At 43.0% G+C, this 15,188-nt stretch overlaps 1 protein-coding gene across 2 annotated transcripts in view; it reads right to left on the minus strand.

The window, feature by feature from the left end:
* gpc3 (glypican 3) overlaps positions 1-14,303 on the minus strand; it is a 167,928-nt gene extending 153,625 nt beyond the window's left edge. Inside the window, exons 1-2 of one of the 2 annotated variants that reach the window (XM_074674851.1) lie at positions 13,749-14,303; positions 3,166-3,327 (exon numbers count right to left, since the gene is read on the minus strand). In XM_074674851.1, the coding sequence (XP_074530952.1) occupies positions 3,166-3,327; positions 13,749-13,905 (319 nt within the window). In that variant the 5' untranslated portion in view covers positions 13,906-14,303. Of the gene's footprint in view, positions 1-1,446; positions 1,669-3,165; positions 3,328-13,748 lie in introns of those variants that run through there. The other variant, XM_074674852.1, reaches the window with a different exon arrangement.
* Between the last annotated feature and the right edge of the window lie 885 nt (positions 14,304-15,188).

The following is a 15,188-nucleotide window of genomic DNA, read 5'->3' on the forward strand; positions in this document are numbered from 1 at the left end:
TGTATCATATAGTTGTCTAAGGAGTCCAATCACAAACAGAACAATAAGTCTCTTCATCCTGGCAGACTACCTGCGTTTGTTTATATCTGGCACGCTGCGCGCATGGACTGATACACTAAGCGGCGAGCCCCTCGTAGCCAGCGGAGGTAGCGCCGTTTTACGACACGATGAGAACTAGAGCCTTATTTAGCGGTGTTTTTGTGTGATAGTAACGCGCTGAAAATTCTCTAAATAAAGCGTGAATGCAGACCCATATCAGATTTTTTCCGTGGGAGTCCGTTTATTTGTGTTTTTGGTCAAGTAAAATATAGCCCCATCTGAGTGCAGAGGAAACCTTCTGACGAGCAGGGAGGGGGTGTTTGGTGTGAGTGCCCTGAGCTTCTGCTGCACAAAATCACTGCTGTAGGGGTAATTTCTGCCCTAAACCTTGTGATAGGACCCAACTTGTTCCATCCCGGAGTATCACTTTAAGACCTCTCCTCTGCCTGTATGTCAATGTTGTGGTTGTTTTGGGACGTTTCTGGGTGGAGAGTAATTGGGCCACCTCAGCCAATCACAGCGCACCCAGTGCGCAAATGACTTTGCGTGATGTTAACAGCGATTAGAAGAAGCTAATCAGAGCAGCTATGATAGTGGACGTAACAAAGATAAACAAAACCAAAGTAAAACCAAACACCAAACAGATTAAGCTTTTTCCTCAATGAAGGTGAGGCTTGGCTTGACTTACACTCACTTTCAGGAACTTAGAGAGCAACACGGGATGAAGAGCAACACAAGCTGGCTTTCTGCTAACCAGGTATGTGTCAAATACCCGTGATTAGCTTGTGCCTTTGACAACCTGTGTTAAAGTTGAGTCACTAAAGTTCAAGTCTAAGTCGAGTCTGAGTCAAAAACAAAAAATGGTGTCCAGTAGCCAAAAGGCCCCGAGCAGATCACAGGAAACTCACCTAGTGGCACTTTAAGTCTTTAACTTTAAGTGTATAGAATATTAAGATGAATATCGCTAAGATTGAGTTCAGTTTGAGGAATGCTGCTGTTTGACTCCAGATTAGTGGCTGTAAACCTGGACTGACTGTGTTGGACAATTTTGATGTGCAGAAAACACATGTAATGAATTATCATCCGTTTTTGTTTATTTTACAGTGTGACAATAGAGTTTTTACTTGACATATTGGCCGAATTGCATGCTCAATTAAAAGTCACACTTTATCCAATCTACCTGATTATTCTTTATATGCAGAACGCACCTGCAGTCAGAATTCATTCATGTAACGTTACTTCACATAACTGTTTGAGGTTGAACGTTTGTGAAGTTAGAAATAGGTCACAATTCAACCAAACATCGTGGAGCCACTCATTGAGTAACGTCAGGGTAAAACGCGGTCGCTAGTTAGCAGCTAGCTTGATAACGTCAGTCTAGTTACATTAGCATCGCCATGTACTCACCTCTCTGGGTACCCAGCACGTGCATCCTGGACAGATGTGTGTTAAAGTTAGATGTAGTTCCCGTCTTCTCGTCGATATCTTTCTTTAAGAACCAGACATTTTGCTCTTCATTTGCCAGTGTTAGCCGTTAACTCTTAAATCCGCGGTGGTACGTCCTGGGACATATTTCCATACCGTTGCCGAAAAAGGCGGCACGTGAACGCGCATGCACGTGAACAAATGCACGCGCCAGCCGTAGCCTGAAAACTGATCTGACATCAATGTGTGTTTAAAAACCGAGTCACTCCACACAAATAAATACTTATACTTGAAATGGTGCACAAGAATCAGTATGGTGTGGACACTGATATGTCTAATGTAATGGAGAAACTAACAGGACTGGTAGATGCAGCCAGAAGAAAGCCTTTAACATCACAGCCCCATCCAAGTCATCATATCCACAATTTGAGTTGCTCCCATCAAGTACTAGACAGGTATTAGACTGCTACAAGCCATCACATTTTTTAATCAAAAAAATATATATCCAAGAGCGTTTAAACAACTTTACCCTTAAATCTGAAAGTTCAAGAGAAAATTAAATTCTCCTAGGTATTTTCTCCGTCTGATCCTTTAACTAAACTGTCTATGAAGTGAGAATGACCCAGTGTTCTGTTTTTTAAAGCATAATTTTTAAATACTGTTCTTATTGTTTATGAATTATGTTGACAAGTGACGGTGAGAGACGCAATGTGCTCTCTTGAATTAATACCTTTGACCATTGACTTATATGTAATTGAGGTCTTTTGTATTTTTTGTGGAGAAAAACATAATTTTCCACATCAGAAAAGAACGAACTATTTTCTATCTATTTTAGAATGTTTATTTGATTTTTATCATGGCATCAAGAAAAGGATGAGGGAGATAAAACCGATAACAAACTTACAGACATGTGCTATGTAGAACACATACATGGTCTCCGCCTGGATGATATTTTGCCCTCAGGTTAGCTTCATTTCTTCAAAGCAACAACTCAGCAGGGACGCAGTGATACGAAGGTGTCACACAGCTCTGACTGACTTTTATAATATATCTCACTCTTCAAACAGGTGTCACTGCACTTTTCAGTCCTTGAACATCAGGACTCACCTGCCTCTTTTACCTCCATCCTCATCCTCTCAGCTGACAGCCGCCAAACCTCAGCGTCTGCTGATCTGACTCTGTTCCCCTTCAACATCATTTTGTCTCTGAGCTGGTGTTTTGAATTTATCTGTTAAGTAAAAACCAGTTCTCCCAGTCTCCCTCCTCTGACCCCTCTCCTCTGTGAGCACTCTCAGGCCCTCTGCTGACTGGCGTTTTCACTGTGAATAGCAGCCATCGCTGACTGCAGTGCAGCAGCTCTCAGGAGGCTGTCACTTTGTGGAAGAACACGTCTCGCACAGACATCTGCGCTGCATAAAGTCACTTTAACCACTCGTCTCTGCCATTCTAACATTTAGCTGAGCAGCAGTCCCATCCCCGTCTGTGTGCATTATGCCTCTGCCTTATTTATATGTGACTCAGTGTCTGGAGGAGAGAGACGCTGACGTGAACAGGGATCTGCAGCCAAGAAAGTGATCCTGACACCAGGATGTCAATCATCAGTTTAACACAGCAGTTATGTTGTTGTCTTTTCACTGCGCTGGTTAGAAAACATCTTGTCTGTTCGAGACGTGCTTGAGACAAACTGTTCTCACTTCTTACCTTGGAAAATCGCAGCATTCTGGATGATGAGACGTTTAAGTTGAGCACTGACAACCTGCAGACCAGACTCCATGTTGCTGCGTGCAGCTACCTGATAGCGCTCCTCCATCTTCTTCGAACAGCAGGTTGGGCCTTTGGTTTGGCAAACCTGCAGATCAGCACCTGGCAGAAAAATCAGCAGAGGGAAACACAGGAGTCTGGATGAGAAAAGTGAAGGGACTCCAAAGCCACTTTTGTTTATTTTCACAGAACAGAAGAAAGAGATTCAGCTGCACACCCCTGAATGCTAAACAAGAGAAGCACCACCTCCTGCAGATCTTGCAGCTTTAATGAGTGTATGATCATTATGTAGAGTTATTTAGCCGGGCTGAAGTCAAAAACACATGGCTGATAAAAATGAGTCATTTGATGCACATTAAAGCCATACACCAGAGGGATGTTGTTCTTCTCAGAGATCAATTTGTTTGACAAAAAGTTTCCTATCCCTCCAAGCCACACTTTTCAGATCAAAAATTGTATTTTCTCAGTCGCAAGGATTAGAGCCAGGAGCAGTCGGGTGTGCAAACAAACCAGGGATTTAGCATGCTTTCATTACATGTGGCATGAAAAAATAGCCATGAGTGAGATTGAATGTGATGATTTATTTTCTACCTGGCCTCTGACAGTACAAGGTGTTTACACATACGAGAAGTAATTGGATTCCCTGAGCTTCTTTGACGGGTGCAGATGAAGGCCAGCGGAGGCAATCTGAGGTGAAAAGTGTGTCTTATTCAGAGGATGTAACCTGGATGAAAGAACGACCCCCTAAAGAAATTAATTTCATTTGAAAATAAAAATCCCCGGTTGGGTGGGAAATAAAGTCCTCCGAGTTCAGTATTTGGCCCTGATCAAGGATAACTGAGCGGCCTCAGCTGCCACAACGGTGACTGTGAATGAAGTGAAGCCCAGTGTGGTGATGTGCTGAAGGACATCACTTACAAAGAGCCATTCTGCCTTGTTCCAATAGTTTAACATGCTTTTACTGTCACTCATTTTTGTCATATGGAGTAAGAATTTGAAATATTTAAAAAAAAGAGTCTACACTGAAGTTCAAACTAAGAGGTTTGAAAGAAGGCCAAACTTGGCGCTTTTGAAATTATTCTTATTTGTGTGTGTGTCAGAACACCTCAGCTGAAAAACTTTGAGGTATCTGTGCTTTCTTTACACAAGCTATGATTTCCCAGCATACTCCCTGATCACTCCGCTGACACAGAAGACATCAGGCATAAATACTGCACCACCATCTGTACGGTTAAAACACAAAGAGTAGTTTCCTCTCCTCTGTTTCCTCTCCGTCTGCCTCATGTGGCTGCAGCAACATGCCGAGCTGCACTGAGGAGTTGTCTGCGGGATCCGCCGCCTGAGAGGTGCAAGTGACAAGGGTCTGATTGATGGTGTGGTAAACAAATGTCAGGGGAGTGTGCCAGCTTCAGCTGCGGCTCAGGGTGCCGGGGATAGAGAGACGGAAGCTGAGAGATTAATTTAGAGGGAGGGATCAGATCGGGGATGTATTCTTGTATCAGGAAAGTGTTGATAACAAGTGTGTCAAACGTCAGAGGAAAGGCTTTGTTCAGGCTGAAGCTTTATCTTAATACGAAAAGTGAATAACTGCTCAGGCTTTGTCTCTGTCACATCTTCAAACAAAAGAACTTCAGAAACACAGCAAGACTGAAACAATGGGAACAGCGGGAGAGGAGGAAAGTGAAACTGGCAGGAGATACAACAGAATGACAGTCCTGATAATCACTAAGAACAGAGGAGTCACACGGGGAACAGCTTCAGCTAACTCCCCGCTCGCTCCTGACTCCCATCAGACTTTAAGGTGTTGAGTCTAATGAGTGAAACAGGCAATAAAACTGTCACACAGCACCTTTTGTATGCATACTGACAGGCTTAATATCTTAGATCAATACCGACAAAGGACTCCTGACAGATAAGATCAAGTTAATTTCAGACTGCAGGAGTGAAATTATTAAGCTGTCAATAGCACAGTTGGTGGGGTGAGGCAGGATTTGGCAATTATCTCCCGCAAAACAGACAGTTTCATCTGCACGTTTGTCGCTTTGCAGATGATAAATGTGTTTCATTACACAAGTTCCACAGCAGTGAGGACTTCGTAAAGGATTCGGCAGGGAAATGATTCCCTATAGAGCCTCACAAATGAAAAAAAAAATCACAGCGTCTAAATAAAGCCTTTTCTTTGACTGACAGATCACTTGGGAATAAGCTTCCTGCTTCTCCTCTTTGCTTTAGGCTCAGCTCTCATTCTCCTCCCCCTGTTTTTTTTCCAGTCCTTGTCATCCCTGCGTGGTTTTGTTCAGAGCTGTTATCACTCCACCCACCGTTAGCTTAATAGCTACTGGGGGGCACCTGGAGCACTTTCTGTCAGTCTCTTATTGGTTAATTAGTCGATGTTTGTGCCCTGATGGCCAATTCTCCCAACACAATGAAGAAAGACAAGGTGCAGGGCCGAGGGCAATTTAGATGTAAATTCCCCTCAACATACAATCTAAGTCAAGGTGAGGCCTTTAAATTATTACCTCCTCTCAATCAATACTCTGAGACGGTAGGCCAGCCGACTCAACATGCAGAACAACTGCTGTTTTCATGAGCTTCAAGGTCTTTGAATGCCTCTTTTTAAAAACACATTGATCGCCCTTCAGTTCCCCGCAGCCTTCTCTGACAGTCCTTTGCCGCTCCTCTCATGACGAGAAAAGTTTCTGCTGAAATGCCAAGGGTGAAGCTCCAGCAGGGGTGTGTGCGCACAGATGGACGGGCGGAGTCCCTCCCTTCACTTCTTTAACAAGCTCAGGGACTCGGAGGCGAGGGAACGGGGACAGACACTGATACACAGTGCGTCCCTTAGATTCCCAGCACCAATTAGAAAGCTATCACTATGCAAGTTTAATGATGGAGACCGTGGGGGGAAAACAAGTTGTTTTAAGATATAGAATATTTTAAAAGCTGTTCATTATGAGCATAAATTATACATCAAGTAGAGGAGGTCGTTCTAAGCGTGTGGAGCGGGTGGCTTCCTCTCCAGGGCAAAATAAGCCTGTGTCACTTTGCAGAGACAATAAAAGAAATGAAGATTTACAACCAAAGGAAAATAATACCATTAGCTGGTGGCGATTACAATTGTTTTGAGTATTTTTAGTACTTTGTTCACTGCTCTACTTTAACTCGTTTGATGAAGCAATAATTTGAAAGCTAGGAGCGTGAACGTGAAAGAGCCTGATTCCTGATTTTTAAATTGTACAAAAAACACTGAGGCAGCAGACACCAGAGTGCTTCATTAGAGAGGAACTTTTCAAAAAGAGAAAGCCTGAATCAACAACAGAAACCAGCGATTAATGAAGAAAACAAAGACCTCTGGCATCAGGTCGCATTACTCGTGTCTGGTGTCATTTTAACAGCGTTTGTTCTTTGTTGCTCTGTTTTTCATGGTAAACAACACAATGACCTGACCCAGCAGCTCATTACTGAGAAGTCCCATTTCTCTGCACTGTTTTTGGCATCCTGCACTTTAAATCAAACAAGAAACTGTAGTTATGTTAGCCAAGACACAAAAAACAGCAAACTTCTTCAGCAGTTTTCTGTGCCTAAACAAGTGACAGCTGTCGGCTCGGCCTCCAGTAGACCCGTGTTATTTTTCCAACCTGATGCTTCTCTCATGAATCAGTTTGGCCGCTGCTGTCACAGATCCACCACATCTTCCGCTCAAACCGCCGCGGACACTGATGGAGCTGCATTCACGCTCGTGTCCTGCGGTAAGTGCTCTGTGCTGCTCGAGTGCCTCCTGCACAGATGTGGTGACCTGACACCAAGCCTCCATTTCACCCTCAGACACTACAACCACCCACAGCTACAGACACAACAAACACTGGACTGATACTCCTGCAAGCACTGTTTATTTTTACCTCATATCTGAGCTGGATTCCTCGTGTTTCTTTGCTCTGAATCATGTCGGTGTGAAGGAAAAACTCAAGCCTTTGTGTTTTGGTGTTGTGCCCTTTGGCAACACATGCAGCATTATTAGAGTTCTGCTCTGCTTCCCTGCAGACAGCTCCCTGCATCAACCACATCCTCCACACAATATCACCATATCAATACAGGCAACTCTCATGTCACTGACTCACACGCTTACACATGCAGATAGTGATACTTCCCTCTGTGAAATCACAGCGAGGCATCCTTAACTTTTAATTTCATCAGTCTTTCATTCGCTGGATGCTTTGCTGCAGAACTCACATTAGCTGGCTGACAGTTTCTAAGTTTCATATTTAACTCCTGGACTTCTGAGCAAGCACAATCTTCAGAAACAATCTCAGTGACTGAAAACCTTCGATTTATTCTGCATTAATAAGAGACAGGGATTTATTATGGATGAGGCATGACCAAAAATATATTAAATGTATGAGACTGGCTGCATATTTGATGCTTTTGGAAAGTGTAATAATAAAAGAAGTTGGCTCATTAGGACAAAAGTGGAGGAGTCTGGCTTTATGGAAATCCAACCCAGAGTACAAGCCTTGACTAGAAGCCTGTTGGATAAAACAGGCGGTGTGACGCACAGGAATCATGACTGGAGAGTTAAATACATGAACACCCTTTTCCAGCCAGGAGATGAAATGATAACTTACAGAGTAGAGTAGATGTAGATGTAGTGCAGATTCATCTGAAAAACTTGAAAATGGTTTTAAATGCTGATAAATCTAAAATAATGCTTTTTTCAAAGGCATCTGTTCCCCTGGAGGAAATCCCCTCAATTAGAACTTTCCAAGGTAAAATCCTAGAGCTGGTTACCAGCTATAAGTACCTCGGATTAACTATTGATAGGGACCTGTCTTTCAAAGTGCATATGAAAAATCTGCTTTCTAAACTTAAGGCAAAACTTGGTTTCTTCTATAGGAACAGGTCGTGTTTCTCTCTCAGAGTTAGAAAGCTTTTGGTGTCAGCTACTTTTTTGCCAGTTCTTGATTATGGTGATGTTGTATATATGTCTGCTTCAACCACCTGCCTTCAGTCCTTGACTCCTGTTTACCACTGTGCTCTGAGGTTTATCACAGGTTGTAGTCGCCTCACCCACCACTGTGAACTGTATGCTAAAGCTGGCATGCCCTCTTTGGATAAACGGCGATATACGCACTGGATGACTCTGGTTTATAAATCTCTTCTTGGCCTGGGTCCATGCTATTTAAGCACTTTTCTTAGGAGAAATGAAAGCCATTATGCTTTACGGTCAAATGACATCTTGTATCTTTCTGTTCCATGTGTACGAACTGAAACAGGAAAAAAAGCTTTTCGTTACTCTGCTCCTTCTTCTTGGAATGCCCTCCAATCTGAACTGAAACTGACTGAACTTGTTTCTTTGGAAGTGTTCCGCTCTACCCTGAGAAACCGACAATGTGAATTCACTCAACAGTGCCTGTGTTCTTAAATTGTTTCTTATGACAACTCCTGCATTTTATTGTGTGTATTCTAATCTATATTCCTGTACTCTGTTTTGTCTACTGTGACATGTGTTGCTGCCTCTCCTGGCCAGGTCGCCCTTGTAAAAGAGGTCTTGACCTCAATGGGTCTTTTACCTGGTTAAATAAAGGTTAAATTAAAAAAAAATAAAAAGAGTTCATTCCTATTTTTGCACTGGTGTTGTTTTGCATGTTTGATTACTGTCCTTCAAGCTAATGAAAAACCTGACTGATTAACACATGATGAGATGAATGGTGAATGTGACCGCTGGCTGCTGATTGATGTGAAATGTATCTGGAATAGAAAGACAAAATCATACTTGACATAAACCAACAATGGGTTTGTATAAGTGGATCATCGCCGTGGTAACCCTCCACAAAAACTCATTAATGTGTGGAGAAATGGGTTAGTGCAGTGAATGTATAAGCATGGTGATGCAATGTTTGGAAACGCAACTGTTTCAGCACACAGCATGAAAACAATAAATCAATAATAGTTTATTTCACCGGTCCAACTTTTGGTTCAAACCCCACACACAGCTGCTGAGGAAATCTGAAGCACCGCAGGATGATGAGCAGAAAATACGTTCCTGTGTTCTCCTTCATCTCATGTTTGTATTCATCCAATTCATCCAATCACTATTTTCTCTAAACCTTTAAAACTACTCATTTATTTCAATTCACAAATTCTACAAGGTTGGAGTCGCTTTTCTTTGGGTCCATGGCGCTTTATTCCAAAAGTTGATGGCATTGTAAGTTATTGTATGCGTGTATGAAAGACTTCCTGCAGAGCTGCCAAGGCCGTGTGACGTCCTCACTGAAGGATCTGCTTAATAAGCTGGAGTTAAAAAGAGTTTCTCTCTGCAAATCTAACCTCCTCTTCAAAAGTGGGCTGTGAGCATTGTTCAAGGAATGTTTTTCATATATTACACTGCATCATCCATTCTCTGCCACAGGGGGCTAGAGCTTTCACCCATCCCAGGGTGAAAGAACAGGACCCCAGCCTATCACAGGGCTTACGTGTAGAGGCAGGTAACAGTTCACACACACTCACACTTCTGGGCAACCTAACATGACCAGCAGTGGCATGCTCAGACTTTTTGAAGGGCAGGGGCAAGAAGGAGGGGGAAAAAAGACACACACAGAGCATTCTCGCCCCTGATGAGGGAACTAAGCTCTCCATGTTTTCGAGAACAAGTCAGCGTGCATTTCTACCACCTTCTCGCTCACAAGAGGGCACTCCAGTGTGCATACTTGGCCCCCTTATAGCACGTTTTGGGTCCCAAGAAGGCCCTTTTGTGCCCGATTTGGCACTCAAGAGGAGAATATAGCTACATTTCAGGTTCAGAGAGGGCACTTGAGTGTGTTCTTTTGCCAGCCGAGGGGACGGTTCAGAGCATTTTGCCAACCAGGTGGGCACTTAACCCCTCGATGCCTGTCGTTGCAAATTTGCAACACACCCTGTCAGGTCTTGATGTAGCTGCAATGACCTTTGTATCTCATTATCGCCTATGGAGTCATATTCTAGACAAACCAAAGATGGTATCAGATCCACCATGTCACAATACAATGGTCACGGGATGAACTTCTCAAGTTTATCTATAAAGTACAACTTAGTTTTAACTATTGTGTGTACTATACTCAAATTTACAATCTCCTCTGAATTAACAACTGTAAGAATGCAAAAACACATAAAACAATCTATTTTTACCCACCTATCACCTATCTATTGGACCAGACCTAAACAGAATAACAGAACATTCATTCATTTTCTTAACCGCTTGTCCTGTTCAGGGTCGCAGATGGCTGGAGCCTATCCCAGCTGTCACCGGGCAAGAGGCGGGGTACACTTTGGACACAATCACAAGACTGACACCGACAGACAGACAACCTTTCATGCACACACTCACACCTATGGGCAATTTCGAGTGACCACTTAACCTGATGAGCATGAGCTGGAGTACCCGGAGGGAACCGACGCATGCACGGGGAGAACATGCAAACTCCACACAGAAAGGCCCACCGGCCAAGCTGGGAATCGAACCAGTGACCTTCTTGCTGTGAGGCTGCAGCGCTAACCATTGTGCAACCGTACAGCCCTACAACAACATACACAAATAAAAAATACTGAATATGAAACAGAATTTACAGAGAAATGGTAGTGTGTGAATAAAGTGATCACGTTTTGATATGTAAAGCTGGATAGTGCATCTTCTAGAGCTACTGAACCCAGTATATGAAAATGTTTAGAGAAGGAACTGTTCCTTCTTCTTTTCTTGCAGATGATTGTGCAAGAATTTCAACATTCATAACATGGATTTTATAATGTTGCATACTTTGCAAACACCATGCCTGAACAAAAAATATGTGTCTTTCTGTATCTCTCTGCTACTTTATATGAGTAATTAATCTACACAATCTATATATATATATATATATATATATATATATATATATATATATATATATATATATATATATATATATATATATATATATATATATATATATATATATATATAATAAACCAGTTAGCTTAAGGTAGGGCTGCACGATTATCGCAATCGCAATGTCAGCACATGCAATTACGTAATCGCAAAAGACGATATCGCAATCGCAATTGCAATGTCAGCACATACTATTCAGATTTTTCTCCATGATAACCAAGAAAGTCTGAAGACTCATCATGACACAACTGTTTTTATTAAATCGCATGCACAATCGCAATCGCAATATTGTCCACCTTATCGCAAATCGCACCTTTTCCCCAAATCGTGCAGCACTAGCTTAAGGTATGATTTGATGATTTGAAGCTACAGATTTCAGTCTGTTCAGCTTTTCCTGAATGAAATGGAAACTCAAACAAAGTAATGAACTGCAGTTTCAATGGAGTTTTCAGGACTTGAGAGGGGCACTGTCATGTATTTCTGATAAAACAAATGACAGATAAAGGACATTTAAAAGAACATTGTCTATAACCAGGTTTTACACCCGAAGTCTCTAAAACTAAATCCAGAGTCCCTCTCTTCAGTGGACTTAAAGCTGCTGTGTCACCTCGTCTTACCTTTTATTTCCAGACTGACCCTGTCCAGTATATGCATAAGTGACAGTGTCTGAGCAGAAAAACCCTCCTGCTGTCTCATCACTGTGACGCTCACTGAGAATCTGTTCCTCAGGAGAAATGAAAATGTAAATAAGTCTGTTTTAGCAGCGTCTTGTTAGTCAGCTTGTATGACACTAACCCTGTGGCAGTGGATACAGGCATTAAAAATAACTACAGAAATAATCAGTCATCCGCTCATGTTCTGGTTTGTTTTTGTGGCTGATGAAGAGAAACTAATATCAGTCTGTTCTATGACCAGCTAGGAAAAAATTTAATATCCAGTCAGAAGTCATCCTAAAAGAAGACACTTCTCTCTTTCATAATGATGGGACAAGAGTTTGGTGGGTTTGTTTGTGATGATAAACTCTGCTGTTTGTATCTGACTGTGGTGATTCCACATCTCTCACTCACTGTACAAGAGGCAAACGTGATAAAGTAATTAATCTGCAGCAGGGTCATGTTGGGACTTGTCCTGTGGCTGACTGGTTGATTCCCAGTGATTTTAAAGGTTGTGAGCTACACTGTGTGCAGTGTGACCAGCTCACACAGATTCCCCCCCGGCGCAGGTTCATAGACAGCTGAGCTGCTCGGCCTCACATTTAGGAAGGCTAAACATTTCTCTCAGCTTCTACAACAATTCCCCCTTTGGCTGGCAGATAAAATGCTAGATGGCGTAGGTGGAGGGGGTGTGATTAAAGATGGATGGATGGGGAAATGTAGGGCTCAGCGGTTGGGGCTGCGTGCACCCACAGATGGGAGATTAAAATAGGGAGCAGGAGCGTGACAGAATATGCTTCAAAGTGCATTGCAGATATCCCCTGCTGTTAGATTCGAAGCATGTTGTGATCGGTTACAGTCTTTCAAGTTCACTTGGAATTTGGGATGATTTGGTAAAGCTCTTTAGGTCTGTGGGAGTGAGGCATGTAAGAAGTACACACTGAGGTGGGATACAAACTGTTAACCTGCAGCACCTATCCATGCTGACATGACACTAAACTCCCAATTATCATTTGCAGCAGGCTGTGATTCAGCCACATGAGAGGATCTCCATTTACATAGTCAATCAGAATGCATGCAACAGGCTCGGGCTGTAAAGCACCGTGCTGCGTTCTGAAGAGGACGTCGTCCTTTTATCCCACACAGACCTGAGTTATTTCCCCATCAGGGCAGCGCCTGGTCCCTCTCTTCTTTAAAAGTCAGCTCACTTCTCCTAACACATTTTCTTCACTCAGTCAAGGCAGAGTCAGTGACATTTGAGCTCCGGGGAACAATAATTATCTGATTTGGATAATTGCAAATTAGTTTTCAGGGTGGTCACAATTCATATCACACCGCTAATCTATATTCTGTGACAATGTGGCTGAGGGAAAGCTGCCAACAGAGCCTGAACATGACTATTAATCAGCTCTCTCATAAGAAGTGCTGATCTTTTGCTTTGTGTGCAGCTCATCATCACCTGCCAAACTTAGCAGATATTCCCACCCTTGTACAAAAGGCCTGTGTCTGTTTTTAACGTCTGCTCTAACTTTCCAGAAGTACTGAGTACACAAAGATAGACTTCAGGAAAGATGCTTTGCCTCCAGGATCAATACAGAGTGAATCAGCCCTGTACACTTTTTTTATTTAACACCCAACTAGTGGTTTATATAATTCAAGCTCTACCTCAACAGAATACTTAACTAGGATGGAGTTGTACAGAGAGTTAGCAAATGTTCATCCAGAGAGATGGAGAGTGTGTGGGTTGACTCTCATCAGCCTTGAACTGGGAGTGAGAAAGGCTGGATGGTGTTATGGAGGTGTTGTAATGTTCTCTGACACGGAGCAGTGCAGCTGAGGTTAAGTGTTTACAGTCAGAGCTGGAGCCGGTCTATTTTAGCCTTTATAGGGGAGCATGCAGCTCAGGGTTGACACCTTCTGTGTAAAAAGTGATGCACTTACACATGCACAAAGCTGAAGTTGATTATAATTACCTGGCACTGGGATTTCGGGGACCCACTTAGAGCCCGGATGCAGAGACTGAAACACCGTGCGCACCTCCTGGCAGTTTGGCACCTGTCCGCCGAGCAGGGAGAACAGCTGGAGGAAGGCGCATAGAGAGAGCGCACTGTAGACCGGTGGACCACGCATGGCAGACGGAGAGTCACTTCACCAAACCGGAAAGAATAACGTGGAAATCAGCCGAGATTAACTTCAAGACGGTAAAAGTTACAGGGGGATCCTGTGTTCGCGCTGATGAGGTGAAGCTGCAGCACCAGACGCAGTTCTGATCAGCATCCTCTCCACTTTTCTCCCGCCTGGAAAGCTGCTCTGTGGAGCCTCTTGGTGAAGCTTCTCCTGTGACGGTAACTTCTGAGTCCGTATTCACTTGCGGCACTGACTCTCAGCTCGCTGCACAACGAGCCCCGGATACATACGCGCGCACCCACAAATGCGCGCGCCACGGCATGAAGCTGCGCGTGCAAAGACCTCTCGTGTAATAGTTGTGATGTTAGCTGATACATTGGTCCTGTGGGGCTGCGGAAGCAGAGGAATAAGGAGGGGGTACATGCGATGCACGAGCGGCTGACGTGTTAGATGAATGGTTCTGTGTGTTATGGGATGCAATTAGGCCACAGTACCTGTATGGTTTACCATTCACACAACATTGGTGCACAACGTGGTCAGACCATGCGCATAAATTACAATGACACGAAGGTGAGATGTGAAGTGAAGTGTGTTTTTATTATTCAATAAAATGTAGAATACAGAAAGCAATTTGAACTTTTAGAGATATACAACTCAAGCCAACGTCTGTAAATGTTTTTCTACATACACAAAGTAATAAAACATAATGCCATTTTCTTTAAGATATTTTTACACCCAGTTTCAATAGATGGTCCTACTTTTCTAACTGCCACCAAGCTCCAACGAGCCATTAAAGTTGAAATGCTGCCACCTAGTGTTCAGACTCCATAACAGACGCCCGAGAAGGCAATATTACTCACCCCCTCTGTAGAGAAAATGAGGTCATCAAAGCTAAACAATTACACATCTGTCAAAATAGTTCAACTGTTTCCCCAAAAAAATGCATTAAAGTGTATTTAAAAGTAGCTGCTGACAACATCTGGCGGATTGCAGATGGATACTGTGCAATTTCTCTCATTTTTTCGAGTATCGAAATTGTGAAGTCATCCACCTGAAAACAGCAAGACAAACAGCAGAGTCACAGAAAACGGATGTCAGGTGCCCAAACATGACAGCAACAATGGGAAATAAAACAATAGCTGTTCTCTTGTGCCTGCAGTGAATATGGGTTAATTCTTTCAAGTGTTCATCAAAGCTCTGAACAACAGCAAAACCCAGATCCCCTCCTTTGGCTGCGCGTCTGAGACACAGAGAGCTTTGCATGGATTTGCACAGCAGAAACTGGC

Source organism: Halichoeres trimaculatus, unplaced genomic scaffold (genome assembly GCF_033239565.1).
Source record: "Halichoeres trimaculatus isolate MK-OKI-2021-1 unplaced genomic scaffold, fHalTri1.1 fHalTri1_scaffold_7, whole genome shotgun sequence".
NCBI classification, from domain to species: Eukaryota; Metazoa; Chordata; class Actinopteri; order Labriformes; family Labridae; genus Halichoeres; species Halichoeres trimaculatus.